At 39.5% G+C, this 27280-nt stretch overlaps 1 protein-coding gene across 1 annotated transcript in view; it reads left to right on the forward strand.

Moving 5' to 3' along the window:
• Positions 1 to 14749: 14749 nt before the first annotated feature.
• klf7b (Kruppel-like factor 7b) overlaps positions 14750 to 27280 on the forward strand; it is a 48684-nt gene continuing 36153 nt past the window's right edge. The window contains exon 1 of the mRNA XM_033987031.2: positions 14750 to 15110. Coding sequence (XP_033842922.1) covers positions 15009 to 15110 — 102 coding nt within the window. The 5' untranslated portion in view covers positions 14750 to 15008. The remainder of the gene's footprint in view (positions 15111 to 27280) is intronic.

Here is a 27280-nt window from a genome sequence, read left to right on the forward strand (position 1 = left end):
TTGCCCTCGTACCCGTGGATGAGCGTTTCCTTGATGTAAAACCGTTGAGTGCCTTGAACGTGGAAAAGCGCTATATAAAGAAATTGGACCATTTACCCTTCTGCATTACCACATCAGTCACCTCGATAAAATGCTGATTATTTAAAAGTTGAAAATCTAATAAAACCAATTCATTTTTAGACTATATATTGTAATTTTCAGATGCCCCTGTTTCTATAAAGGACTCAATCACTCATCTTTAATTTGTGGACCAAGACTCAGAAACGTCAACTCAGGTAAATTGGCAATAACACACTTCCATTTAATAGATTAGGCTACTACATCTAACGTGACATTCATTTTGAACCCAGACGAGGAGACAGGAGGAGGAGCCGTGGACTAAAACCCCATAGAGACATCACGATCTTAATGATGCTATAAAACAAAATGGCCGCCCCTCCTCCCTTTATGTCGAAGCACTAACCTTGACGTGGAGCCATTGCTTAGGGCCTTGTAATAGATGTTTTTACATACCCCCATTCATAACCATATCATTATGGACACAATAGGAGCACATAGGGACATTATCGGCCCCGGGGAGAGTGTTTGACTGATAAATGTGCAGCCTTGTGTTACAAATCCCAGGCTTACAGGTGAAATATTGGGCGTTATTTAAGTGCATGTGAGAGGTGTGCAGTTTCTGGAGAAAAGATGAAAAATATGTTGAATTCATATTGATTAAAAGAGGACATATTGTGCTTGAGTCTGCATAGTTATAATTTATGTCACCTGTGGATTATTATATTATCATTTGGACATTTTAAATCGCAACGTTCATCTAAAATTGCTTATTAAAAGAAAAGTGCGCTGACTTCCGTGTTATAAAACTGCGGTGACCAATGGGACCTGCCATCGCCGTAAATGTCAACATAAAAAAGAGGCACTACAGAATCTTATGTGTGACACCGATTAAGAAAATAAAATTGGAAAATTAATTAAGTACAGAGCAGTGGGCGTGTAACGGTGGTAGTGAAAACGGGGGTCAATCAGAAGCAATGACGTCGTGAATACGGGAGAATAAACATTACTCAAACCGGCATCTGTCATGATCACTGTCTGTCCTGCCTTTTTGCACTGTTTTCCTCCTCCCTTCTGTATCTGGAGCTGAGTAGAGATTTGGGCTCCTTCCGTTCACACTGCACCTGGGGAGGACAAAAAGACCCAGGACCTGACACTCAGCGCCAGATCGTCCGCGTTTCCATTGTGGTACAACTCTGCTTGGCTCAGTTTCATGTTTTTGCTCTTTGTGACTCGTTCTAAGTTGGATGTTTCCCACTCCCTGGACCCGCTGTGCTCCTCTGTCTCCGACCCAGCTCTCCACAACCGGTACGAATCTCACCTTTTCTGACCCAGCTCACCTCTACCGGTACTGCTCACCTCGTCTCTGACCCCACTGCTCACGCTCTACTCTTGGACCACGGCAAACAACCCCGCTCTCAACTCCCTGATCGATCTAACTTCATCTAAAACTGTGAATAAACATTGTTAAACTTTTCCCCGAGTTCTGTCTCTTTGGTCCCCCTTGTCAGTCGTTACAACAGCATCAGTCCAAATACAACTTTGAGAGGGTAAATGAGAAGGGAAACAAATATAACAACAACTATAATATTACACTTTATTAGACACACACTATTATTACCCTTGAGGATTTGACCTATGCTGCTTCGGTTGATCGGGAAAACATGCAAACTCTGCACCAAAAGGCCCAGGCCACACTAAAATGACCATCCATCCAGATGTTTGGTAGAATTTTCATATTTTTCGATGACCATTGTAAATACAAAATAAAGGTGTTGCCATATATTTCATTAGTTAAATAGTAATGTGAGTGTTCATTACAGAAGTTGCTGTCATGATTACAGTCAGGAAGTAAAATTATAAACCTAAGCAACTGCTAAATCAGGGCAGAATTTATAGTATTTTTAACACAGAGAGAACATGCACACTCCATTCAAACAGGAGTCTAACCCACAACCTCCTCACTCACAGGATAACCACTTTGCTACAGTAAATGAATTTAAAGCCTACACAATTGTAATGGATGTTTTTGCATGTGAACCATTAGTAACAGTATTATTATTGTACATTATGAAGGCCCATTACAGCCCGGGCCTCTCTCTTTGGCGTGTCACATCTGCATAAATCTCTTCATGAGGATTTGCAGCGGAGGATTCATTATCAGGTAATTGTGTCAAACATATTCATTTACAGCAGATTACACATAGCATTAGCGCGCTGGTTATTAGCTGTGATTATATTTTTGTATTAAAGGCGCAGAGGCGGAAAATAGGCTCAGAACCCCCTCCACACACACACCTCTCTCTCTCTCTCTCTCTCTTCTCTCCTCTCTCTCTTTCTCTCTCTTTCACTGCCCTCTCTTCCTTCTGTCTGTCTTTCCTCTCTCCTCTCTCTCTTTTTTCTCTCTTTCCCACCTTTCTCTCTCTCTCTTCTCTCTCTCTCCCTCCTGTCCTCCTGTCTATCTTTCCTCTCTCTCTTTTCTCTCGCCTTTCTCTCTTTCCCTCTATTCTCTCCCTCCTGTAGTCCCGTCTATCTTTCTCCTCTCTACTCTCTTCTTTCCCTCTTTTCCTCCTCTCTCTTCTCCCCGTGTCTCTCTGTCTCTACCCCCTTGCTCTTTCATCTTCCACCTGCTCTTCGCTCTTTTCCTCCCTCTCTCTCTCTCTCTCTCTCTCTCTCTCTCTCTCTCTTCTCACCTCTATCTTTCCCATTCTCTCCCTCTCCATAGGTGGGTATATAGCCACATAGTATTTGTGTAGGAATTTACATATAATTTACATATGTATATATAAAACAAAACAAAAATCTACTACTCTACTACTTGAGAGTTTCTTACTTGACAGTAATCTGGATGTAAAATCTGATTTGTAGTGAATGATAACTGTAAAATCAATTCAAAAATGAGAAAAAATATATATATCTGCTCAACCCCGATTGGCGTCAAAAATGTGAAATATAAAACAAGTGTGGTGATGATTTATGGACTTAAAACTGAGCAGGGTTTCTAGCTCTGACACAACAATCCTGGAAAAATTCAACCTTGTATTTTCTCAGAGGATCAAAACCAAAGAGCTTGAGGTGATGTAGAATAAACTGTAGTAGCCTGAGAGTTGGTAGAAAAGTCCAGTGCAATCCAGTCTGTCTATGCTTCCACTGTAGGGAGTATTATACCTCTGATGACGTAGGCCAAGACAACATGGACTGAGCTGGGAGTGTGGGGCTGGAACTAGGTTGACTGAAGCTAAACACAACTCCACGTCTGTTTTAGATGAGGAGACAGTGTGTAAACAGTGTATGCACGGTTAAACGTACAAAAAACATCCATAGTGTGTCCTTTAAAACTGCCCTGTGGAATTTTATCATTGAGTTATCCCTTTGCCTGGAAGGTTCCGCACCTGTAATTTAACACTGGTTTGGATAAGCGCAAAATTTCATCTTGTTGCTCTATTGAATTTGTTTCTATCAATACCCGTTGCATACATTACAGCTTTAATTAAAAATGCCACTGGGGAATTTGCATAATGTCAATATAGTCTTCTCACGCACACTTCAGTTTAAAGAGGAGTTTTTCCGGCACTTATTAAATTACAACATAAATACATCATTATTTAAAATTGCTCATTGTTAATGCAATATTGATCTAAAGCTGCTAGTAAAAGAAACAGGTCCATTGATTTTCTGCTTAAAACTGGAAATGGCCTGGTCTATTTTTCACCCTCACATGAAGCAGATTTTTATTTATGTGGTTTTATTTTTTTAAGAATATATACCAAACATAATTTCATCTTTGTATATGACTCAGTATCTTTTTTTTAAATTTATTTATTTAGTTGTTTTTTTTTTTTATTAATCACAACTAGGTACAGGGATGTGGGCGGGGATAGGAGATAGATGAAAACAGCACTTCTCAAAGCACTCAAGCCTCAAAAACAGGACAATACAGCTCCAAAAAAGCTCCAACAAGATGTTTCTGTATATTTCCGCTTTAAAAACACTCACACACACCCGCACACACACAAACCTACACTCCACCATTCAAAATTCAACACATTAGCTCAAACCCAAATCGTATTTTAACCACTGCACCCAAAAGCTATTGTTGTAGCTAACGCATCCCTCATTTTGCGCCGCACACACAGAGGACCTAGAGGCATGTTTTTCTTTATTAAAACGCAGAGAGCACAATTAGCCTCAGAATACTTTTGACCCTGGATGGCTCCCTTAGCTGCAGGATAGACTATATTACTCTTCACGATGTTATTAAAAATGTTACACAGAAGAGGAGGAGGTGGTGTATAGGAAATAATACTATGCTTATAAAATGGGGGAGGGGAGTTTTGTATACAGAAATATACAGAAGTTCAAGTTATTGCTTGGGTGCACCAGGGGGAGGTGTACTGTGTATTGCATATGATTCTGAGCTTTAAAGAAGTCTGTCTACAGTATATGGGGTGAAGTGGTTTGTGGATTGGTTCTATTTGGGGGTTTTATGCCAGATGCCCTCCCTGTCGCAACTGTCCAGGCTTAGAAGAAATCAGCCACCACGTAACTATATATAGTATTTTTTGGTTATTTTTGTTGTGGATTAACCTAAAATAGGACACATTATTGTTTTATTTGTGCATTTAACCATGTCATATTGCTTTTCCCCTTGTCTGCGTTTTGTTTCATTCTTAAAAGTTTCAATAATTCTGTTCCCCAGGCCCTCTCGCTCCAAGCAGTTACATTTTCAACTTTTACAACCTACTCACTTGTTTTATTGATACTTTGCAGATGTCAGCAACCTTCCCTGGGGGTTGATGCTAACTGGAGGCACTACTCGGTCTGAAGCTCAAGTTAAGACTTTAATCTGAGCCTTGGTTTAACACAACATGTCCTAACAAACTTAGATTTCCTACTTTTATAACGTTCTCACTCCTCTTATTGATACTCCACAGCTGATGCCATCAACCTTGACGCTACCGTGATGCTAACTAGAGGCACTGCTCTGTCTGAAGCTTCGTCACTCAAGTTAGGCTTTAATCGGAGTTTCGTTTTAACACAATCTGTCCATAAAGAGCTGTCCTAGCTGGTGAGGGGATTTCAAATTAACATGGTCAATAGCATGTTTTGTTGAAAATCAAACCCTTAAACAACACCATGAATGATCATATTGATCACAGGAACTTTTTTTTTAAGTTTTCAGACAGATCTTGCTAACATGTGCTTTGTGTCACCATGAAAACTGCTGAACAACCCTCCATAGACATAGATGCAGTCCCCCCCAGTGTGATGTCACTGCAAACTATACCCCAACTATAAGCAGCAGTTGTAGTATTTATTTATGGACAAATTCACCAGTCAAAAAAACCAAACAGGGCCAAATAAGTCCTGTCCTGAACTGAACCGGGTCTAAACTAGAACCAGATCAGGTCTAAACATGTCTAACCCAGAACTAAGATCTTACACACCAGATCCAATCCAAGACTAACTTAGAACAGGTCTAAATCAGTCCTAACCCAGATCTAACCCAGGACTAAGCCAAGTTTAAATCAAGACTAAATGAGATTTCCAGTATTTTCTCATGCCCTCCACTTCTCCCCTTCTCCCCCCTTTCCTCCTTTCTCTCCCTATTCCTCACTTACACTATTGTCCTCCATTCTTCCACCTTCTCCCTCTCTACAGTACCTCCTTCTTGCTGTCCCTCAGACCAGGCCTTACTTCTGTTTGTGCACCATGGTCCTCCTCAGATGCTTGTACCTTTTGAGCAGGTGTTTCCATAAGGTTCTCATTAGGGTGGAGTAACTGGGGGTTAAATTTAGGTCTCTCATAACCTCCATCATCACCATTTTCATCTGCTCCAAAGTCACTGAATTACTTTTGGGGAAAACTTTCACCTTCTACTTGATCTTCCATCTCTCCTTCTCCTCACGTCTCCTCTGTTTCTCCTCCTCTGTCTTGTCTCTGCATTTATAGACCCCATACACCTACGTCTTTATGGACATAGGTGATGATTTGGGGCAGAGGGAATGCATGGTGGAGCACTTTGGCTCGGTCTTCTTCCGGTTGTCTCAGGTGCTGCAGAGTGAGGGAGTCATAGATCAGACTCTCCAAAAAATGTTCATCGCTGTCATCCTTGCTCTTGATCGGCCCTATACTATAAACTTTTCTCAGCTCAATCCTTCAATTGTCTTAAAAACTGCTTTTTAATCGTTACCTTCCACTGACTTTGTGACACTCTATATACTTCCAATATACTTATACACCCCATAAGCATTTGTGTGCATGCTCGTGTGACCGTGTACAAGAAGAGCATTATTTTGCATATGCCAACTGGGCTCATTCACTTCAACGGACTGATTGAGTTTTACAATTAAATAACATTAACCTCCTGAGACCTGGTGTCCTCATCTGTGGACAACATTTTGGGTTGTTTAGGCCATAGTGCAATTTTTTAGATGAACTGCAACAAGAACATGGTCAATTTTGAATATTTCTAAGAGTTTAGAATATTTATTTTATTTTATTTTATTTTTTATTTATTGTATTATTATTATTATTATTTTATTTTTTTTTTTTTTTGTATTTTAATTTATATATTTTTATTTTATTTTTTTTGCAAATAAAGTCCTGCAAGAGCTCGGGTCTGAGGAGGTTAACATTGATACTAAGCACCTAAAAACATAAAATGTGCTCTTTAAATAAAATGATGTCTACTCTGTTGAAGTGAAATGGATATAACCTCATATACACTTTAAATGTCAAAAACAGAATATATCAGGATACAGAGGGATATTGGCCCACTGAGGCTCTTCTGGTTGTAAAGTGTTTGAGTGACATGTTTCTTTGCTGGAGCAGACAGCCTCTTCCTGGTGACAGGTGTGAGAAAAACCACCCAGTCTGCAGCACCTGAGCGCACCATGACTTCTCTCCCAGAGGAAAATCTGAACAAAACAATAGAAGAGTGTGAGGAAGAGGAGAGGGAGAAGGAGGAGGGAGAGGGGGGTGTCTTGCCGAAATGTACATCAATAGTACAGGGCGTAATGGGGATCAAACCATCAATATATATATCTCTCTCTCCTCTCCTCCCTCTATCACTCTTGTATTCTGATAGTGTTATTGGCTGTACTATTCTAAAAGCATCTCTCCCCATATTCTGCCTTTCTGTGCCAAACTACGCTGCACTAAAAAGATTACAACTCCTCCTCTTCTCTCTCCCTCTCTCTATTTTCATCTCTCTTTCTCTCCTCCCCAGTTTCTCTCCTTCCCTTTTTTCTCCCTCTCCTCTTCCTCCCCTCATCTCTCTCTCTCTATCCACCAGTGAAGCCCACACGCACGCTCCTCTTTATCTCTCTCTGTCCTCCCTCTCGCTCACCCCTCCCTATCTCTTTCCCCCTCCTCTCCTCCCTCACCTCTCTCTCTTCCTCTATCCCTCCCCTCCTCGCTCTTTCTGTCTCTCCACCTATCTCTATCTCCCACCTCTCTCCTCTCCGTCTCTTATCTCTCTCTCCATCCACCAGTGAAGGCCACACACAATATACCACCCGTGTACACCTCCTCTCCCTCCCTTCCTCTCCTCTCTCTTCACCTCCTCTTCTCTTCCTTCCCCTTTCTCCTCTCTCTGTCTACCTCTCTGCTCTCTCCTCCTTTCTTCCTCCACTCCTTTCTTCTCTCCCTACCCCCTTCTCTCTCTCCATCCACCAGTGAAGCCCACACGCACTTCTTCCCCTTCAGCCCTCTCTTCCTCTCTCCCTTTCTTTCTCCCCCTACTCTTGCCCCTCCTCTCCCTCTCCTCTCTCTTTCTCTTCCTCTCCCCTTCTCCTCTCTCTCCATCCACCAGTGAAGTCCACACATACTGTACCCCCCTCCCTACACCTCCTCTCCCTTTCTTCCTCTCCTTTCTCCCCCTCCCTCTCTTCTTCTCTCTCTCCTCTCCTTCCCTTTCTTTCTCCCCTCCTATCTCTCACCTTCTCTTCTCTCCCTCCCCCTTTCTACTCTCTCTCTCTACCTCTCTACCCTCTGCTCTCTCTTCCTTTCTTTCTCCACTCCTTTCTTCTCTCCCTACCCCTTTCTCTCTCTCCATCCACCAGTGAAGCTCTCTCTCTCTCTCACACAAACACACACACTTCCTCCTCGTCTGTTCTCCCTTCCTCTCTCCCTTTTTTTCTCCCCTCTAACTCTTCCCCCTTCCTCTCTCTCCCTTCTCTTCCTTCACCTCTCTCTCCATCCACCAGTGAAGCCCACACTCTCTATTATATTTCCTCTATGTTCTCAGACTTGTAGCTAAACCCTAAATTTCACTTTTTCCATTGAATTTTGTGCTTTTGTACTTTTTTCCCTCCCTAATCCTCTTATTCTGTTTTTGTGCAGATGTAATTCCCTTCATTTTATTGTTGTTTGGGTTACGAGCAAAGAAAGAGCCAAACAAAGGCGTAGACATGCACGGAGGAAAAAAAGTGTTTGTTTCTATAGCAAAAACAAAGCCAAGAGTTTCATTTACTTGTAATAAAAAGGAACCGTATGCAAGATTTTGAACTCATAAACATGACATCACTGCGTCTCCAAATATGTTATAGACATGTTCAAATCAAATATATCTTTTATTGATAATCTAATGGGGATGTTTTCTTAGTTACAAAAACACTGGTCAAGTTGTTCCTTCTTAAGACGATGGTGAAATCCATTTGGCTTGACTCCTGCTGTTGAGAATGGCCCCGCCCCCAGTGGTTTAGACCAATCACAGGCAGCGATGTGGTTCGGGGGAAGTGTCTAATGAGCCAAAACAAACATAGTGACACTGACGGATATAAACAAGCCAAATGTAGTAGAAATATTATTTTGATTGTTAAAAACACGCAGAGGAAGGTGCTTTTTGTGCATTTGTCGACGGAAAGATGTCTGTGCTGTTACGCCTCCGACCACAACAAAACGAATGGGCAGGACACGAGCGGCCATGTTTAAGCCTTTTTTTGGGACATTTATTTAAAAAAACATCAGCGTATTAGTGTTGTTAGTGTATGTGGGTGCGAGTGGCGCAAATGAGAATCAGTTTGACACCGGTTGTAATGAAATGCAAGTGTTAAAACGCGGGTGTACGTGCAAGCGGGGCGACCGCAGCGTGGCGTGCGGACGGACGAGGAGCAGAGCGAGGCCTTTTATACCCAGGGAATCCAGAATGTAATGCTATTAAAAACTTTTATAACCACTGAGTAATTACATTTTAAAATTGTTAAGATATTTTATGGACTCCCTGTACGTTAAAACACAGTAACAAATTGTGCCACTAGGGGGCCATAACACTCTCAGCTGGATGTAACTGGATGTTTGATCAGATTCAAATATTTACTTTACTATTGTTGCTAGCTGTTGTGTGACATGTGGTCCAGATATGATCCGTGGGAAGTTAGTGTCTTCGTTCTCAAATACAAGTGATTATAAAACTAAGAATGTGAAGTATACTTTTCCTTTTTTTCCCTCATAAACAATTTAAAACAACCCAGTACCAGCCTTGCCTTACCTTAACTCCCCTCTCCCTCACAGACTCCGCCTCTGAACTGATACAGGACGCCATTTGATGTGGTGATGTTTGAGACTTTAACCAAACTGATCTGTGCCACGCTCCGTCCACATGTTTACCTCTCCTAATCTGTTCTATTGTGTGGTGGTAACTATACACCGGAATGTGGAGCCAGGCAAGTGTTTATTCTTTCCTATTTTCCATTTTTGTCCTTTAATTTATCTCCAACGCACAATACAACACGACTTACTTACAATGGAGAAAAACCTCCAAGAGAGATATTCAAACACCAATCATAAGAATATCATTGAGAGCTATAATCTGTCAGTGTATCAAGAAAGTTCCCAGTTTCTGTGGAGTTTGTATGTTCTCTCTGTGTGTGGGTTTATTCTGGGCACTCCACTTTCCCCCTGTAATGTAGCTAGTCCATTACACAGGCCTATCTTTGAGGCTAGCAGAAAGAAGGACAATACATAAAGAACTTTAAAATGTTTTACTGATGAACGTGTTGTGTATCAGATAATTGAATTGTTGGAAATTTCAACTTACCCATGTTGTCTGCCTTAGGTGTTTTGGCCAAATGAGTCCCCGGGGAGCCGGAGCACCTCAAGAAGGTTCCAGGGTAGACAACTGTGTGCTAATAAGGAGGGGTGTCAAATATAACAACCAAGATAATTCAGCTAATTTTTAACAATATGGTAAAAAAATTGCTCTAAACATGTGGCTAAACTTACCTGTACTACAGAGTGGGCTCAGCCAATTAGGGAGGTGCTCTATAAAGGAGCAAACCTCAGTCTGCTAAAGAAAAGGGTGCTGTGTGTACAGGAGGTACTGCCATGCTGATTCTTTTACAATTTTCCTTGTTTTTTGTAAATATTTTTGGTGTCTGAATAAATGCACTTGGGTCTGCACTGGACAAACTGTCTCATCTCTCCTCTGTTCCACTAAGGTTGCTATCCGGGCGATTACACCCCCATCAACGCAAAACAAAACATGAACAATAGGTCAAATCCTTGAGTTAAAGTAGCCCTGAACGAGACTAGCTCAAAATCTGGAGAGGGGTGCTGACAGGTGTAACCCAGAGACATTGAAGGATGGGTCAAATGCAGAAGGCAAATTTCCCGACAAGGACAATAAAACGTGCATGTCACAGTCACACATATTACGCATAGTGGCAGGAGCTGTATCAAAAATAGATGTTGTTTTTCAAGACACATATGCAAATTAAGACTTAACAGCTGTAAAAATAGACTAGGGTATAGTCTATTTTTACCTGTTCAAATTACTGCAAAAATAACAAATTACTTTTTTTATACCTACATATGGATATGGGGTAAATGTTCAAAGTCCATTCAGATATTTGGGGTTCGTTGATGTTTTAAAGTGAACCTTAACCAGTACATTATAGGCACATTTTTTGCACAGTTCTGAATGCAAAAATATTGTGAAAATCTTCAGATATACATTTTTTACCCCTAGTCGCGTACTCCAGTCAAAACTCTTCGTGCAGGCAATGTAAAATACCAACCTAAAACACCAGGACTAAACCACACAGGAGGCCGTGGTCAGAAATGTGCTCTATTATTCTTTATTCAACCAGATTAGTCAACACGGGTCAAACGAAACTCAGTCTAAACTACTTCCTATTACATGAGAAGAACAGCTAGTCTAAACCAGTTCTACACAAAAGCAGTTCTAATCCAGGACTAAACCAGGGTTGCCTAGGAACCAGAATACACACTTCTCAAATACTTTACAAAGACGTGAGCTCGGTCACAAAAAAATATCACAGGAGACTGAAAAACATCACAGATTTCTGCAGAATCAATGAGGGAAAGCACTAAATTCTGTTAATCTGAGGTGAGAGAAATGTGGTTTTGTTTGTAAATGACAGGTGACCAATGAGCTCCTTCACTTTACATGCATCACTGAAATAAATATTATTGTTGGCCAGGTGAATCTCAGGTCTAAAGCAGGATTTTGGCTTAGAATATGAAACTATTTATAAAAACAAATCTATAACAACGACTGAACGCACATCACATGACCACAGAAACAGAAAGAGAATCATATCTAGTGTAAGTTTGTCTGTAGAGTTTTTAGTTCTGCTGCTGATGTTATTATCGTGTCATAGCCAAACGCCAGCGAGAGCCTCAGATCTGATTTGTGATATCTGATCCCTTAAAAGCTTTTATGGAAGCTTTTATGGTTCACTAGAGAAAAGAGAAAAGAGAAAAAGAGTGAGAGCGAGAGAGGGTCTGTACAACAATACAGAAGGAGATAGAACAGGAAATTTAAATGCATTATGTAACTTTTCTAGTCGAGGGTCCACTACCTGCTGGTCCATGCTGGATATGTTTACATGCACACCAACAATCTGATCATAATCTCATTTCTGGAGTTATCAGATAAGGGAAATGTCATGTAAGTACAGTAATCTGATTTCTTTCTGATTGTACGTTTTGTCAAGTATGCAAAACAGGGTCAATTCAAATGTTATTGTAATATTTATTCTATTTTGTGTCTCAAATACATGAATCCACTGGTTGATCATGTGTCACTTTCCTGTAATGTCCCACAGTAAGGCATTATTATAGTATCTCCACGAAGACAAGCCGGCGACAGCATCAGGCCTGTCACGATAACACGTTTTGAAGTGTGATATATCGTTGAAGTAAATATAGATGATAAAAAATAATACTGAATCCACATTAGAAAGCAGAATTATCCCTTATAAAGTATTGTAAATGTTCAATACTGTTTAAAAGCTACAACGCTTTAGTCTATATTTAGTCTGTAACAGGGGTCGCCAACCCCAAGTGCATCCTTATACTGCAGCTCTGCTTGGCTTGAGAAAATAAATTATAAGTATTTAATTGGAGTGTATTTTATTTCTGTTAGTTCTTCTTTAAATTGTAGTTTAAATTGTAAGATTATTGTGATCTTGAAATATAGAAGAATATAGAAAAAGAAGAGCTGTTTTGAAAAAGCTGTTTTTGGAAGGCTGATCTGAGGAAAAATCAATTCAAGAAGTGGATGAAGTCTGCAAATTTAACTATGTATGTAAATTCTGTGGCTGCTCAGGAAAGAGTCAGGCATGGGAGAAGGTTCGCAGACGGAAAATATATGAAAGAGTCATTCATTAAGATTTCAGAACACCTATTTGTGGACTTTAAAAACAAGTGAAATTGTGCAGAAAATCAGATACATATGTGCGCAGCTATTCTCCACAGTGAACTATGTTAAAAACAAACATTTCTCACGCCTCACAGATGACAGCTCACAGTCCTGCGTAAAGATCAAAGTGACTACAGCCCCGATTTGTAGACGCTTTGCTGAGGTTCAGGAGCAGACGTCCCATTAACCAGGTAAAATAAATATTCATGCAGATATTTTGCAAATATTATTTTTCATTGTTTAGTGACATAGTGTGTACAATATTTACAGTGTTATCTCCATTTCAGATGTCAAAAAGTATTTGCGGTGTTTTCTTTTCCATGGAAACCAGGTCCAAATGGCTCTTTGGGGGTTAAAGGTTGCCGACCCCTGGACTATAATGAGTCATAGAAGTTCACAATTCAACCTTGTACAGCTCAAATCTCGTTGTAGTATAGAGAAAATAACCACAATTTTCCCTCTAGTGCAAAGAAAAAGTCCCCATGATAAAAAAAAAACAACTCCCAAATATTGTTCTACTAGTCATGTATTGAACGAGAAGTTGATACAGTATTTAAGGTAAGACAATACATTTAATGCATTATTGTGCTACATTCCAGAATAAGCAATAAAATCTCTATGGAGACCAGCAATTCATGGACAGAAAAGTTACAAAGTACATCAATTATACAATATTTATTCAACTGTCATTTTGTGTCTTATTGTAACTCACTCAACAGGTGTCACTCACAGTGTCCTGTAATGTGATGTCCAGGGCTGTGAAAGAGTACACTCATTCAGTTTAGTCTGGACCTGCTGCTGGAATAAATTGGGGCTGAATCTGAACTTGACCAAGACTAAACCAGGGCTAGAAAACCAGGGCCATCAGTTTGTCTCCATGGAAATGTTATTGCTTTACCTGGAATGTTACACAGTATCACAGTAACTATCTTGCACTTCATTACTGGTATTATATTTATTCCTTAAAGATATACCTTGAAAAACTTAACGGGGAGTGGGGTCCCCTCTCTAACCTGTAACTTGGCCTGGTGGCCTCACCTGCTTGTCTCCATGGAGATGAATATGTGTAAAGTCATTGTGTGGAACATTCCACTAACAACATTTCCACTGAAGTAAGTGGTGGACCCTCCATCAGAAACGTAACAGTGCACATATTTTGTTTTTGTTTGTTAATCGCTATGGCAACTCTTTTAAGTTTTCATCATTTTGAAACCCATGAACATAGAATTGTTCTGTGTAATTGGTTTCTTACACAACACGATGGCCAGTGAGCAATAAAGTTATGACTAATATAAGTTATGACTAATATATATATATATATATATATATATATATATATATATATATATATATATATATATATATATATATATATATATATATATATATATATATATATCAAAACAGTAATAACTGAAAAGAGTAAACGAGGATACTGTGTTGTGTGCTGCTCTGGTTGTTATGAACAGGTGGGCGGATGGACCAGTCTCCAGACACCGCCACATGGAAACCGCATGGTAACCACACACTCTCCTCCTTCACCGCTATCACACAATCCCCTCACCTCTCTCTGTCTCTTTTCTTTCTCTCTTTCTCCTTCTATTGCAATATGTGTTCTGCTTTTCCTTTCCTCTTTTTGCGGTTAAACGTGTTTGTCAATACAGCATTTTCACGCTTTCCTCTCTGCACACGTCCGCTCTGCTCTCACGTTCGGCTCGAAATGACAACTCGCAGTGGCTCGGTGCTTTTATATAGGCCTCTAAAAATAACTCACCGCTTGGGTTCGCCCCGTTTTGAGACTGACAGCGCCTTGTGGCCAATCAAACCCACGCTCTCCCCGTAGCTCCGCCCCTCTCTTTGCTTTACGCACCGCCTTAATTGGCACTCACTGACATCATCAACCCTATTTACCGTATTTGGCCACGCGTGGAAGTGATTGACAGGAGTCTCCGCCCCTGGCCCCGCCTCTTCTCGCGCCGGTCGCCTGTTTTGCAGCGAGGAACGGTGCGTTGCTTCTTGCTGCTGTTGCGGTGGAGAGGCGCAAACGCGAGCGGCAGACCTCTCTCCAGTCTTGGTAAAATACGGAAATAGTAGGCGAAGGACAGGAGGCGTGGTGGATCATAGCGGCAAAACAACAACGAAACTAACGTACTCCTGCGCGCACATTTTGCACCGTTTTGGCAATTTATCCAAACTAAAAGGAAAAGATTTTGGAGGTATAAGAAGAGGAGTTTTATTTACGATTTTTGGGATTGTTCCTGGTTTAACTTTACGCGTCAAAATGGATGTACTGGCGAATTACAGTATTTTCCAAGAACTACAACTGGTACATGACACTGGGTATTTCTCAGCGATGCCATCCCTGGAGGAAAACTGGCAGCAGGTGAGACATCGTGCGCTTTTATAACAAATCAACAAATCTTTCCCTGGAAACTAATACTTGGTGATGCAAAACGTGCCATATTCGGGCGCTCTGGCTGGTTTTTCAAAGTGGTTTTGCAAGGTTGGGCTCAGAAGTACGCGTGTTGTATTGTTGCATATATTTTTTTCTCTTTCCTCTCCGATCACATGGAGCACGGTGCGGTTCGCTGACAGCCATAGCAGAGGAGAGAGGGAGGGAGAGAGAGAAAGGAAGAGAGGGAGGAGGAAAGAAGAGAGGGAGGGCGGCAGGATGCACGCTTTTTTACGGGATAAGAAGCATGCAGGCCCGTACTGAATACTGAAATACACACTTATGGTTTAGTCCTTGTTTAGACCTGGTTTAGTCCTAGTTTATACATGATTTAGCACGAGTTTAGACCGGGTTTAGTCCTTGTTTATACCTAGTGTAATCCTGGTTTAGTCCATGCGTAGATCTTGTTGAGTCCTTGTTTGGGCCTGGTTCATAGTTGAGTCTGAGTTTAAATTGATGTGTTCCTATCCCTGGTTTAGTGTAGACCTCAGATGTGTATCTAGACTTAGTTTAGATCTGGTTTATCCTATTTTCAGACCTAGTTTTGTCATCCTGAACTGGTTTAGTTTTAGTTAAGACCTTGTTTCGTCCCAGTTTAGACATGGTTTAGTCCTGGTTTAGTCCTGGTGTGGCTGCCTTGTTTTAATCCCAGTTTGGACTAGTTTTTGCACACTGGTTAGTCCTGGATTGGTACTTTTGTAGAGCTGCTTTAGCCCTCGTTTTGGCCTGGTTTAGTCCTGGTTTACTCCTAGTTTAGTCCTTGTGCAGATATGGTTTCGTATGGTTTACAGTGGGTGTCCTGTTTTAGTCTTATTGTAGACTTTTGCAGCCATGGATTAGTCATAGTCCAAGTTTAGTCCTGATTTAGTCCTGATTTAGTCCTGATTTAGTCCTGATTTAGTCCTGATTTAGTCCTGATTTAGTCCTGATTTAGTCCTGTTTTAATCCTGATTTAGTCCTCAGCTCCACTCTACACACATTTGATAGGCTGCATTTATTATCATTATTTACTTAGCGCATTTTCTGGTTGGGATTTTGTTAAAAATAAAAACATGTTTAGCATTTCAATCACAGAACACGCCACCAGCGATGGATAGTAATTATAACGAAATGATTTGTGTGACGAGGCGCGTGGGCACGTTTGGATTAAATTAGGCATTTTAATTATGAGGCTTCACAATAGTTGCTCATTTGATTCTGCTCGTGATTAAAGGTAATGACTTTTAAATGAGAATTAAATGGGGATTGCTCTGTGTCTGCTACATGATGGTGCATCCACAACCCATTTGCACATTTGATGAAAAGAGCAGTGTGTCGTACTTGCAGTGGTTTTAGTTTAGACCTGATTAAGTCCTGGTTTGCTCTTTATTTAGTCCTGGTTTAGCTTCTGATTGTGTAGAAATGATTTAGTCATGATATTATCCTAGTTAAGTCGTGGCTAGACCTGGTTTAATCCTGGTTTAGTCCTAATATAGTCCTGGTTTAGTCCTGATACAGATCATGATTGTGCAGTAATGATTTAGTCTTGTAAATAGTCCTGGTTGAGTCTTGGTTAGACCTGCTTTACTCCTGCTATAGTCCTGGTTTGGTCCTTGTTAGATCTAATAAAATTAAGATACACTGCCATTTTTATTTGTTATTCATAAGAAATAAAAAAATCAAAGCCATGACTGATCAATATGAGGGAATATTTGCTATGTTTTTTGCGATATTGCCCCGTCCCACACAGACATCCCAGCTGTCCGTAGACATAACCACATATTCGCTCAGTCTGGACGACCTGAGTGTGAGACTGCTGATGGATGCTTCGCTAACATGAGGTGACCACTGCTTAAATAATAGATCCACATGTGCCACTGTCTGTTTGTGAATCGTCCAGTTCAATTATGGCCTCCACATAGACAAGTGTATTTGAGGAACATCACATGGCACGTTATGGTTTCCGTATACTACATTCTTTCATAGTACATAAGTCTAATTAGAGGTAAGGATGAGTAGCCAAAATGCAATTAAAACAATATTAATCAAGTAAAAGTGCAAAGAAGCAGAAGAAATGAATCACTGTAAGACAAATTTCCAGTACGCAAGATCTGATTTATGCTTTGTTAACGTAAGCATGACACTACACATTAAATACTGCAGTTGTGGGATTTATTTTGAGAATTGTATACAAGTGACTTTAGCAGTAGTAATGACTTGGCATCAATCTTACGTTCAACAGACTCATATATTCTGCTTTATATAATGAAGTGGGTGGTGTTGACATTATTTTGATAGGTTGCCGCCTTCTGCATTGTCTCTAATTCATTTCTGAATTATAGTAATTTTTCATCAACATTTTATATCGATGGGAGAAACGTTATCGAGTTATCAAGTTATCAAGTTAAAGATGTATTTTTCCAAGCCCAGACTAAAGCATAATGACGTTCCTTTTATGTTTTGTTGTGCGGACGGAAACAGCAGATAGGTCTCAGATTACAAACTCATTTACATCTGATTTTCATCGTGTAGTATCGACATGAGTCATTGGAACAGTTGACTGAAGTATCCCTGGTAATTCTTTTCAAATGTACTTGTGATGGCGTATTACTACAATGCTTCTCTCTACTTGTGACTATATGCTGCAGTACTGATCAGCCTGTTTATGGATTGCAATACTCTCCAAGCTAATAACCAGTTGCATTCAAATATCTTTCTAGTATAATTTTTATTACCGTATATTCTGGACTATAAGTCGCTCCGGAGTATAAGTCCCACCAGCCAAAAATGTATAATAATGAAGAAAAAACAAAACCCAAATGTAAGTCGCATTTTGGGGGAAATTTATTTTACAAAGTCCGAAACCAAAAACAGACATTTTATCTTTAAAGGCAAGTTCTAATAATAACAATAAAATAGAGAACAACAGGCTGAATAGCAGTACAGCACGCGAACATAACACATTTATATTTATTCAGCTACATGAAGCATAGACAGAACTGAATATGTGTCTGGTGTGTTAACGTAAGATATCAACAATTAATCAGATAACTCAAGCATAAAATACAAGCTAACAAGTTTACTCTCAGTCTCACTCCAAATTATTAATCCATTGAATTCTTCATCTTTCACGAATCATCCTGACTCTGAACAACTCCACCAACTCCAGAGGGCCGCTTCCTCTTCTGCGTCGCTGTCATCAGACTCAGCAGAATATGATTTTCTTTTAGGGGGCATTTTGGTTCAGTCTTTCTCAGATGTCTATTAAATTTGATTGACAAAGATGTGAAATTATGTATAATAATATAATAATCAATAATTTCACATATAAGTCCCATCTGAGTATCTGAGTATAAGTCACACCCTCGGTCAAGCTATGAAAAAAGTGCGACCCATGGTTCGGAAAATATGTGGTTGGTTTTAGTGTTGGAAACGGCCTTAACAATGTGCTGAATCACCTCTCCACAGATCTGACTTGTAAACCTGTGTAGTACCTCCTGCTTGAAATGAACCAGAACTATCCATAAGTTTTAAGTGATTAAAAAAAACAAAACAAAAAAACACTTTTGCCATGGCAATTAAAAACAAATGAGTATTGTTTCATTTGCAATCATAACAAATAAAAATGGCTAAAATAAAACAAATGCGCTAAAATGTTTTGCACTTTAATTTAAGATTATATGTTTTGATTCTTGAACCAAGGAAGATTTTTACAGACATGTTTTAGCACAGTTCATTCGAATATGGTGTAACATTTTATAATAACCTTACTTGAATTAGTCTGAGCAAAGCAAGAACAAAGATTTAATTAATAATGAGCATTAAGCCTGAATCATTCTTAATAAATTATTGGTTCATTATTAATTAAGTCTTTGTTCTTGCTTAATTAAGTTGGTGAGGTAGTTATCAAAAATAGACCTGTCACATTAACACATTTTGAAGTTCGCTATAGCAGTAAATAGTATATATAGAAGAAAATATAGATGATAAATGATAATATTGAAACAAATTTTTACCACTGACACAAAACAGGACAAGATTCAAACCACAAAAACTATTCTAAATCTACAATATTGTTTAAAAAAATAATAAAATCATGAGCTGTAATAAATAAACAGAATAAAACACTTAAGTCGTTATTTTTTGCAACTGTAATGAGTGATACAAGTTATGAATTCAAACTTTTAGGACTTAAATCTTATCATATATCTAAAAAATAACCAAAAATTTTCCATTAGTGCTAAGAAACTGTACACATCCAACTTTCATATACTGAACGATAAGGCCAAATCAAGAAGCGATTCCAAATATTCCCCAAAAATGTTAGATCTTAACGTTTGTCAGTATCGCGCACCTTTACCCTACACCACAGCACAAACTCCATGACTTTAAAGTCCACTGGTGCAGACCCTCGTGTCACTATATTCTCTTCTCCCTCTGGTGTTACGTGAATAAATAGTTTTGCTCGTCGCTCGCAGGCAGACTGAAACTTTGACAGGATAATGAATCAGGAACGCACTGCAGTTTTTCACATTTCACAGTCCACTGCCCCTGCATAGAACAGGGACCAAGTGTGTATGTTTGAGAGAGGACAAGAGACGGGGAAATAGTACTGTCTTTTAGACTTTCAAACGTCTAATTTCTGTCTGAGCCGCTCCTCTGCGTCCTCGCCTCCATCTGACCCTCTCCTCTTCATCCTCTGCTTCGTCTGACCCTGCTTATCGTAGTAGAAGCAATAGAAAAAGTAGAAGTAGTAGAATATAGAATAGAAGTAGAATATCCATTGGTTTCAGAGTGATACATATCTAGCACCGTAGTCATAGCAATTAACAATTCAAAAAAAAGCTATTATGTCTTTTCAATGGGCAAAAGTTCTCGAAATATCGCCTTTCTATGAGTTTCAGAATTATGAAAAATTAGGGGGCGTGGCAAAAGTTCTCAACACTATTATGTATCTCATAAGACTACACCAGCATGGGAGTTCTATTTATGTGGAAAAATACTAGGAAACAATATATTTCTTATGTATAAAGACAGATTAAGATGGGAATTATGCATTTAATATACCTTTTTATATATTAATACCAAAACATACCACATTTTCAGCAAACTCGCTCACTCACTAGCTTCTCCTTTCTGCTGTTGTCCCAAATAAATCCTTATAATTTAAATAAAATGATTGATAAAATAATACTAAAAGGCCTACGCCGCTTTATTCATAGTCTATATAAAAGCCATTTATTCCACTTATTCCATTGTCAAGCATTTCAAAATATTGTTTAACCTAATTTTGCGACTTGAGTAAACATTGTAACTGCGGCATATTGTTATAGGAGCTCAGATGTACACAAAGCAGATGGTCCTATGGAGAAAAGCTCCTAACTTCATTCTTCACAGTCCATTTCCTCTGTTATGTAACACAGCTGTTTCCTCATCGTGAAAGACGAGAGGCGATCCAACAAAAGGAAATCAGATTCAAGATGGCCGACTGCGCAGAGGTGATTAAGCTAATGCCTCTTACGTCTTTATTAGAGTTGTCAAAGGTACTGCAACTCGCATACCAATCGATACTAAAACTAGGATCGAAACTAGATATTCATACTAAAAAAGTCACATTTGCAAACAGGAATAAACCTTTTACTGAATAGCTTTAGAATGATCTCGAGCTGTATCAGAACAAGAAGTGAACAAACAATAAGACCTTCAGGTGGGATCTCATGAGATTTTATCCTGCGTTTTTACATTTGACACGGGCACGAAGGGGTTAAAGGGTTAAAAGTGGCGTATCTTTGATCAGCTGTAGCTAAAAGATTTGCAGCGAGGATATCTGGACAGAGAACGCTTTAAAATCCACCAGTTTTTATTTTGTAGTTATAGGACGGATATAGACGCAGATGATCAATGCTAACGTTTGTAAAAAAAAGATCACAAAAAACTATATTGCATGTATGAAAAAGATCCGCAAACAGATATTTAGGCCTTCTTCATTCACAACACTGTGGTATTGGAATCGGTATTGAGTATCGAGTATATTCTTTGGCATCGAAACTGAGTATATCGTGACAACACCAGTGCCTACTACGATGCATTGATCCAAGTGTAAAATAATAGACTAAATCAGGGGCGTCAAACACATTTTCACCGAGGGCCGCATCAGCAAAATGGATGCTCTCAAAGGACCAGGGCCACATAAAATGATGCCACATTTGGCACGCGGGCCTTAAGTTTGGCACGTGTGGACTAAATAATGGATAGAGTAGAACATAGCAATGGAAACTTAAGTTAAAAATAAAACTAAGACTGGACTTAATAAGAAAATATGTTGGAATAAAATCAAAACATAACCAGGACTGAAGTATGTCTGATGGATAAAGCTAGGACAGAACCTAACCAGGTCCAAGTCAGGTTTAGACAGGGACTAGAGAAAGCTAAAACCATGTCTATGCCAACTCAACCAAGACAAAAACAGTTGTTAATACTTACTACACAGGGTGATATAACAGATTTTGTACAGTATAGATCACAATTTTGATTTTAACCATATTAAAATAGCAAAGCATAACAGTTAGAGTCAGTTAAACCGTTAAACCAGTACAAACACAGAGGCAAACAAAGACTAAACCAGTTTAAGACCAGTTTACTCCTAGTGTAAACTTGGGTTCATCCTGTTTTTATAATCCTAGTCTAGTCCAGGTTTTGTTCTGATCTTTGTCCCAATTTTAAAGCAGTGTGTCCGGGTTAAACCTCGACCAAGACTGCATTAGTCTGAACAAAGAAAAAAAACAATATAAAAATACTGAAAATGGCCAATCCACTTTCATCTGATTAGACTAATGCATTGCTATCTTATAAAACGCCTGTCCATTGTTTAGCATTGTGTTAGCGTTAGCATATGTCAATAGCGTCTGCATGATCAAACCACACTTATTCCACTAAGAGCTCCGCGCCGTCTGGCTTTTCAATCAATGACCAGGAAATATATGAGCCTTTCTGCACTTCTTAATCAAAATGGCCGCTCACTGCTTGATTTTTACCCCATATAAACATTTAATACATGCGGGACCATTAGATTATGTCATACCATTAGCTTAATGTGGTTTTAGCAATAGCTTTAGCATGTTAGCAATGTGGTTCGGGGATTACAGGCTTTTAATCCCGAGCTGTCAAATTTAAATAATATTATGGATGTTTTGAATTGATTTCTTATGGTTGATGGATATATATGAGATTAACGACTTGCATGGGAAACTTAACCAAGCTTCCCCCTCCCCCAGACACCTCCTCCATCACTAGTGCAATATTAGACACTGCATTATACAGATTTTGAGTTAGACAAACCTTATTGATCCACATGGTAAATGACTTGGACAGAGTATTTTAAAGCGCACTATAAAACCCATTTAAATTAGTGGGTAGCTTTTACTCCAGATGCCCTACCTTATGTTTATGCAATATCCGGCCATGTTTTTTATAGCTTAATAACAAGTGCGCTGATTTAGAGTTAGGCACACCGTATTGTTCGACAAGGGAAAAATACATTATATAAAGTAATCTGTTTAGTATGAAACTTTTACTCTAGATGCCCTACCTTATCTTGTTGTATCGTAACCAAGCTTCCCTCTCCCCAAAAACCTCCTCCATCACCAATACCATATTAGGCAATCCTCTTCAGAAAAAAATAAAAATAAAAAAATAAAACATTGCACTGGTTTTGAATTAGAGAAGCTCCATCTTATGCCGAAGGTTGTGTCTGGACTCAAACTAATAGTAGCCTGCGATATTGTGATGCTCTGAAGCTAGAATATTGTAATTTTAGTGCTATGGCAACTTAGACTGGAGCCACTAACCCTATTGTTACAGAAAGCACACCAGTTTTATGAGTTTAGTGTAAAGAATACATTGTTTTCATGTCATTCAAATGCAGTTAGCATCTTTTCATTCTAGTAAAAAAAACTGTAGGCAATGTTTAATCATGCTGTCAGTCTGATTTACAAATTAAAGCTCCCCTGTGTAACTTTTTCTGCAAATAAATAGCATATTAAAGTAACATTAAAGCATTTATTTTTCATTTGGGGAGTTTCTATTATACAAAAAACGTAGAATCAGAGTAGACTTGCATCTCCACAAACCTGACTCTTACTGGGCTTGGACGAGGGCCTTAACATCCTGCTCGTTTCCATGGAAATGTTGGCCCAGGCTATAATATTCCACACTATGGCGCAAAACCTAAAAAATCTATCTTTATGGAGAATGTTCCAAAGTATGATTTAAACTTTTTACAGGCCAGCACTAGAGACTGACTCGGTGTTGCTTTAAGGATGTTCACACCACATCAAAAAAATTTGACTAAACTGGGACTAAACCTGGACTAGAACAGGCCCCAACCACGTCTTCATCGGGACCTAACTGGGCTAAAACCAGGACCAAACCAGGACAAGTGGGAAAGACTGAATCTATTAACATGTAGTTTGAATGTATTGGCTTAAAAGTAGGTTAGATCTCATATACTGTAGTCCTATATAACAGTGTCCCAGTGACCATGTGCATGGGCTTGTTCCTGATCTGAACCTTTAACAGTGAAGTGATGGAAGGAGGAAATAGAGTGAAAATATCTGACTGAGTATAGCGCTAACACAGACCCACTGCCCCAAGCTCTGCACCACTGCAAACTTCACTCCAATACAAGTTCATCCTTAAAGCAATGTCTAAGTACTGCACTGTACTGCAGGATGGGTCAAATGCAGAGGACAGATTTCCACAAGTGCGCAGTAAAGAATAACCTAACCTTACCTTAACATTAAAGGTGCATTATGTAACTTTTATGATGTTATTGCTTGCTTTACTAGCCAGCTTCACAATATGCAATTACAAGATTTGATATTGATTGAAAAAACGCATTGAAAGTCAGTCACTCTTACTGTGAGCAGGGTCGCCTCTCCACAGATCTGACTGTAACTTGGCTTATGAGCGTCGCCTGCTTCTCTATGCACATAAAAAAATCTTAATGTCACAGTGTGGAACAGAGCAGGCAAAGTAATAAAATCTCCATGGAGACAAGTGCCTGGCAGATGCTGTTTAGTTGTGGTTGTTAGGTGAGATCCGTGATAATTTGGAGAGCTTTTACCAGCGTCGTGCGTCGCCCCCTATAGTTGATTATAGGTATAAAGTGTGTGTTTCATTGTAAACATGGGGGAAATTGAGAAGGAGGCTATTACTTTCTCTGCACTGCATTTGTCTGAGGAGATATTATTTTCTTATAAATGAAACCAATTTTGATATCCAAACACCATCCACACAAACACATCTCTCTATTTCTCGCTCTCTTTTTCCTCTCTATCCCTTACTCTCCCATCTCTCGCTCTCTCTTTCTCCTCCTCCCTTTTGCTTCTCTCTTTCTTCCTGTTCCTCTAAATACACATTGATTCATTTCAGTTTTATCGTTCTGGCAAACAAACAACCATATTATCTTTGTTATTAGAAATCTCTCGCTCTGTCCCACTCTCCCTCACCCTCTTCCCCTCCCCACTCCCTCTTTCTCCCTCTCTATTGTCTCCTTCTCTTTCTTTCTCTCTGGCACCCTGTCTTTTTCTCCCTCCCCTTCATACTCGATCTCCTCTCTCCCTCTCTCCGCTCTCTCCTCCCTCTCTCGTAGGCAGTGAAGTGGCTATAATTTAAAAGGAGAACAAGGCTTTGCGATGGAGGATCAGATAGAGCAGAGCAAATGAACTGTGGAGCAGTGAATCCAGACACTTAGACACTCCAGACTTCAGTCCTGAGAGTGAGTCTGCGAGGGGGCTACACTGTAAAAAGAAACATAGACATGCTTTTATATGAATACGTTCGGAAAATAATCAGTGCTGGGTAGAGTAACCAAATTGGACTCAAGTAAGAACAACATTACTTCAAAATAATATTACTGAAGTAGAGCTACAAAGTAATGGTCCAAGGAAGTAGGAGTAGAAAAGTATTTGGGAAAACTACTATTCAAGTAAGAATAACTGAAAGAGTAACTGTCAGGTGTAGCATCTGATTTATAATTTGAAGGACAATCAAAACTAGGAAAACAAGATAACTATGTGGATGTGTACTGTATTACTGGGTTTCAGATGGCGTCACAACATTATATAGGCCAATCATATTTAATACAGATGAGGGAAGCTAAAAATGAATATTGTTAAAAGGCAGACTTATTTTTTATATAAGAATTTAATTGGTCTAGTCCAGACATGGGCAAACTACGGCCCAGGGGCCACACACAGCCCTTTGAGTTTATTAATCCGGCCCGCCAAACGTGACCAAATTATATTAAAATAGGTAAAATAGGCTTGTTCAAAGTTTTTCTGCTGTGTTTATTTAACTGACCCGGCCCCTCTTAGAACTTTTAGAACCCATTCTGGCCCGTGTGTCAAAACGTTTGCCCATCCCTGGTCTAGTCAGTAATAGAATTGATCATGTTCATCAGTTTTGAATTTACCTTTTGGATATTTCATGGCAAAGTTAAGTGTAATCCATAGGGAAATCTGTCTCTTGCCCCTCATCTGAGAGTATGACATCATCACATTCTCGAAACTGAAACCCATTTATTCATTTTTTGCATTGTGTCGTAGTGATGTCATGATACTAACATTTCAAACTCGATTTCGAATTTCGATAGGAATAGACTCGATACTTACCGATTCTGATTGCACAATGATAATAAAAAACATTTTCCTTAGACTATAGAATGTGATTTTCAGCCCTAAATTGTAGTATTTTCTTTTATATAACCAAGTCGATTTATATCTGTGTGATCCCTCAGTCGTCCGGGTAGGTTCCACAGTGGTCCATGTGCGTATACTAGTCTATGTGGTCTTATACTTGTTCTGATACAGCTCAAGATCATTTTAAAGTGAGTAAAAAATCTTGAAACAATCACAAATCAAACCTACAAAAACAAGATAATTGCACTGATTTCGAGTCCATTTCTGAAATATACATAGATGCGGATTGTATTCATTTTTTACAGGGCCCGACGATGGCTCCCTGGTCCATATTAGCGGTGTTTACTCTCAGATTTGTGCGTTTGTCTCTCAGCGCGTCGAGCTCAGAGCCACTTATTACCATGAGACAGGCGGACATATTGATTTTCAGTTTTTATTAAAAGGAGGAGCGGGTTCGTCTGGAAGAGTGGACTCAGAACAGACTGTCCTCCGTCTCCGTGGATACAAGACAATAACAAATACTCAAGCCGGGGTTGATCATTTCATCCACTTTAATCATCGAAACAGATCACAGACAAGAAGAAACAGATAGTTCTTTCTGATTTAAAGGTGCTGTACCTGATTTTTACCGTCTTAAAAAGGTTAAAACAGAACTAGTTCATTTTAAACGCTTTGCCGTGGTCCAAAGTTATTCCTCACTTTCCTTATGCATTCTGAACATCCTAATTATTATTATTACACGATGAGTTTGTAAGCGCTTTTCGTGACTAACAACAACTAGCATGCTAACAGCGCACTTCCTGATTCTCTGTCAATAAACCTCTTTATAAGTAGAGACAGACAGTACACAGCTGATTTATTTTGACCTCAGTGTGGCTGCTTATACCACGTCAAGTCAAATTTTGCTCAAGTACGTCAGTAAAATCAGTACAGGCCCTTTTAAAGTGGAATGTGACTTTGATTTGCAATGCCATCTCCATGGAGACAAGCAGGCGGCAGACCCTCCACCAGAAAAGTTACATAGTGCACTTTTAAACAATTCAATGGCGACTTCTTGTCATATCATCCTGTCACATAATCTAAACTCACTGCTTCAGATGAGGGCGCTGAGTTTTCTGTAGTTACTTCCTGACCCCTTTGCCTCAGACTCCCATGATCCTCTGGGGCATTTCCTTGCACCATCCTGGACTCTCTGCCCCAGTTGTTCGCTTCTCCTTTCTTCTCTCTCTCGCTTTTTCACTCCCTCTTTCTCACTCTCTGTCTCTCTGACCCTCTATCTTCTTTCTCCCTCCCTCCCTCTGTCTGTCTTGCTCTCTCCCTTTCCCTCCCTCCCTCCTCCTGTCCCCTCTCTTTCCTTTTTCTCTCTCTCTCTTTCTTTCTTTCTTTCTTTCTCTCTCTCTCGTCTGGTTTATTTATACCTCT

The sequence above is a fragment of the Periophthalmus magnuspinnatus genome, chromosome 21 (genome assembly GCF_009829125.3).
Source record: "Periophthalmus magnuspinnatus isolate fPerMag1 chromosome 21, fPerMag1.2.pri, whole genome shotgun sequence".
Lineage (NCBI taxonomy): Eukaryota > Metazoa > Chordata > Actinopteri > Gobiiformes > Gobiidae > Periophthalmus > Periophthalmus magnuspinnatus.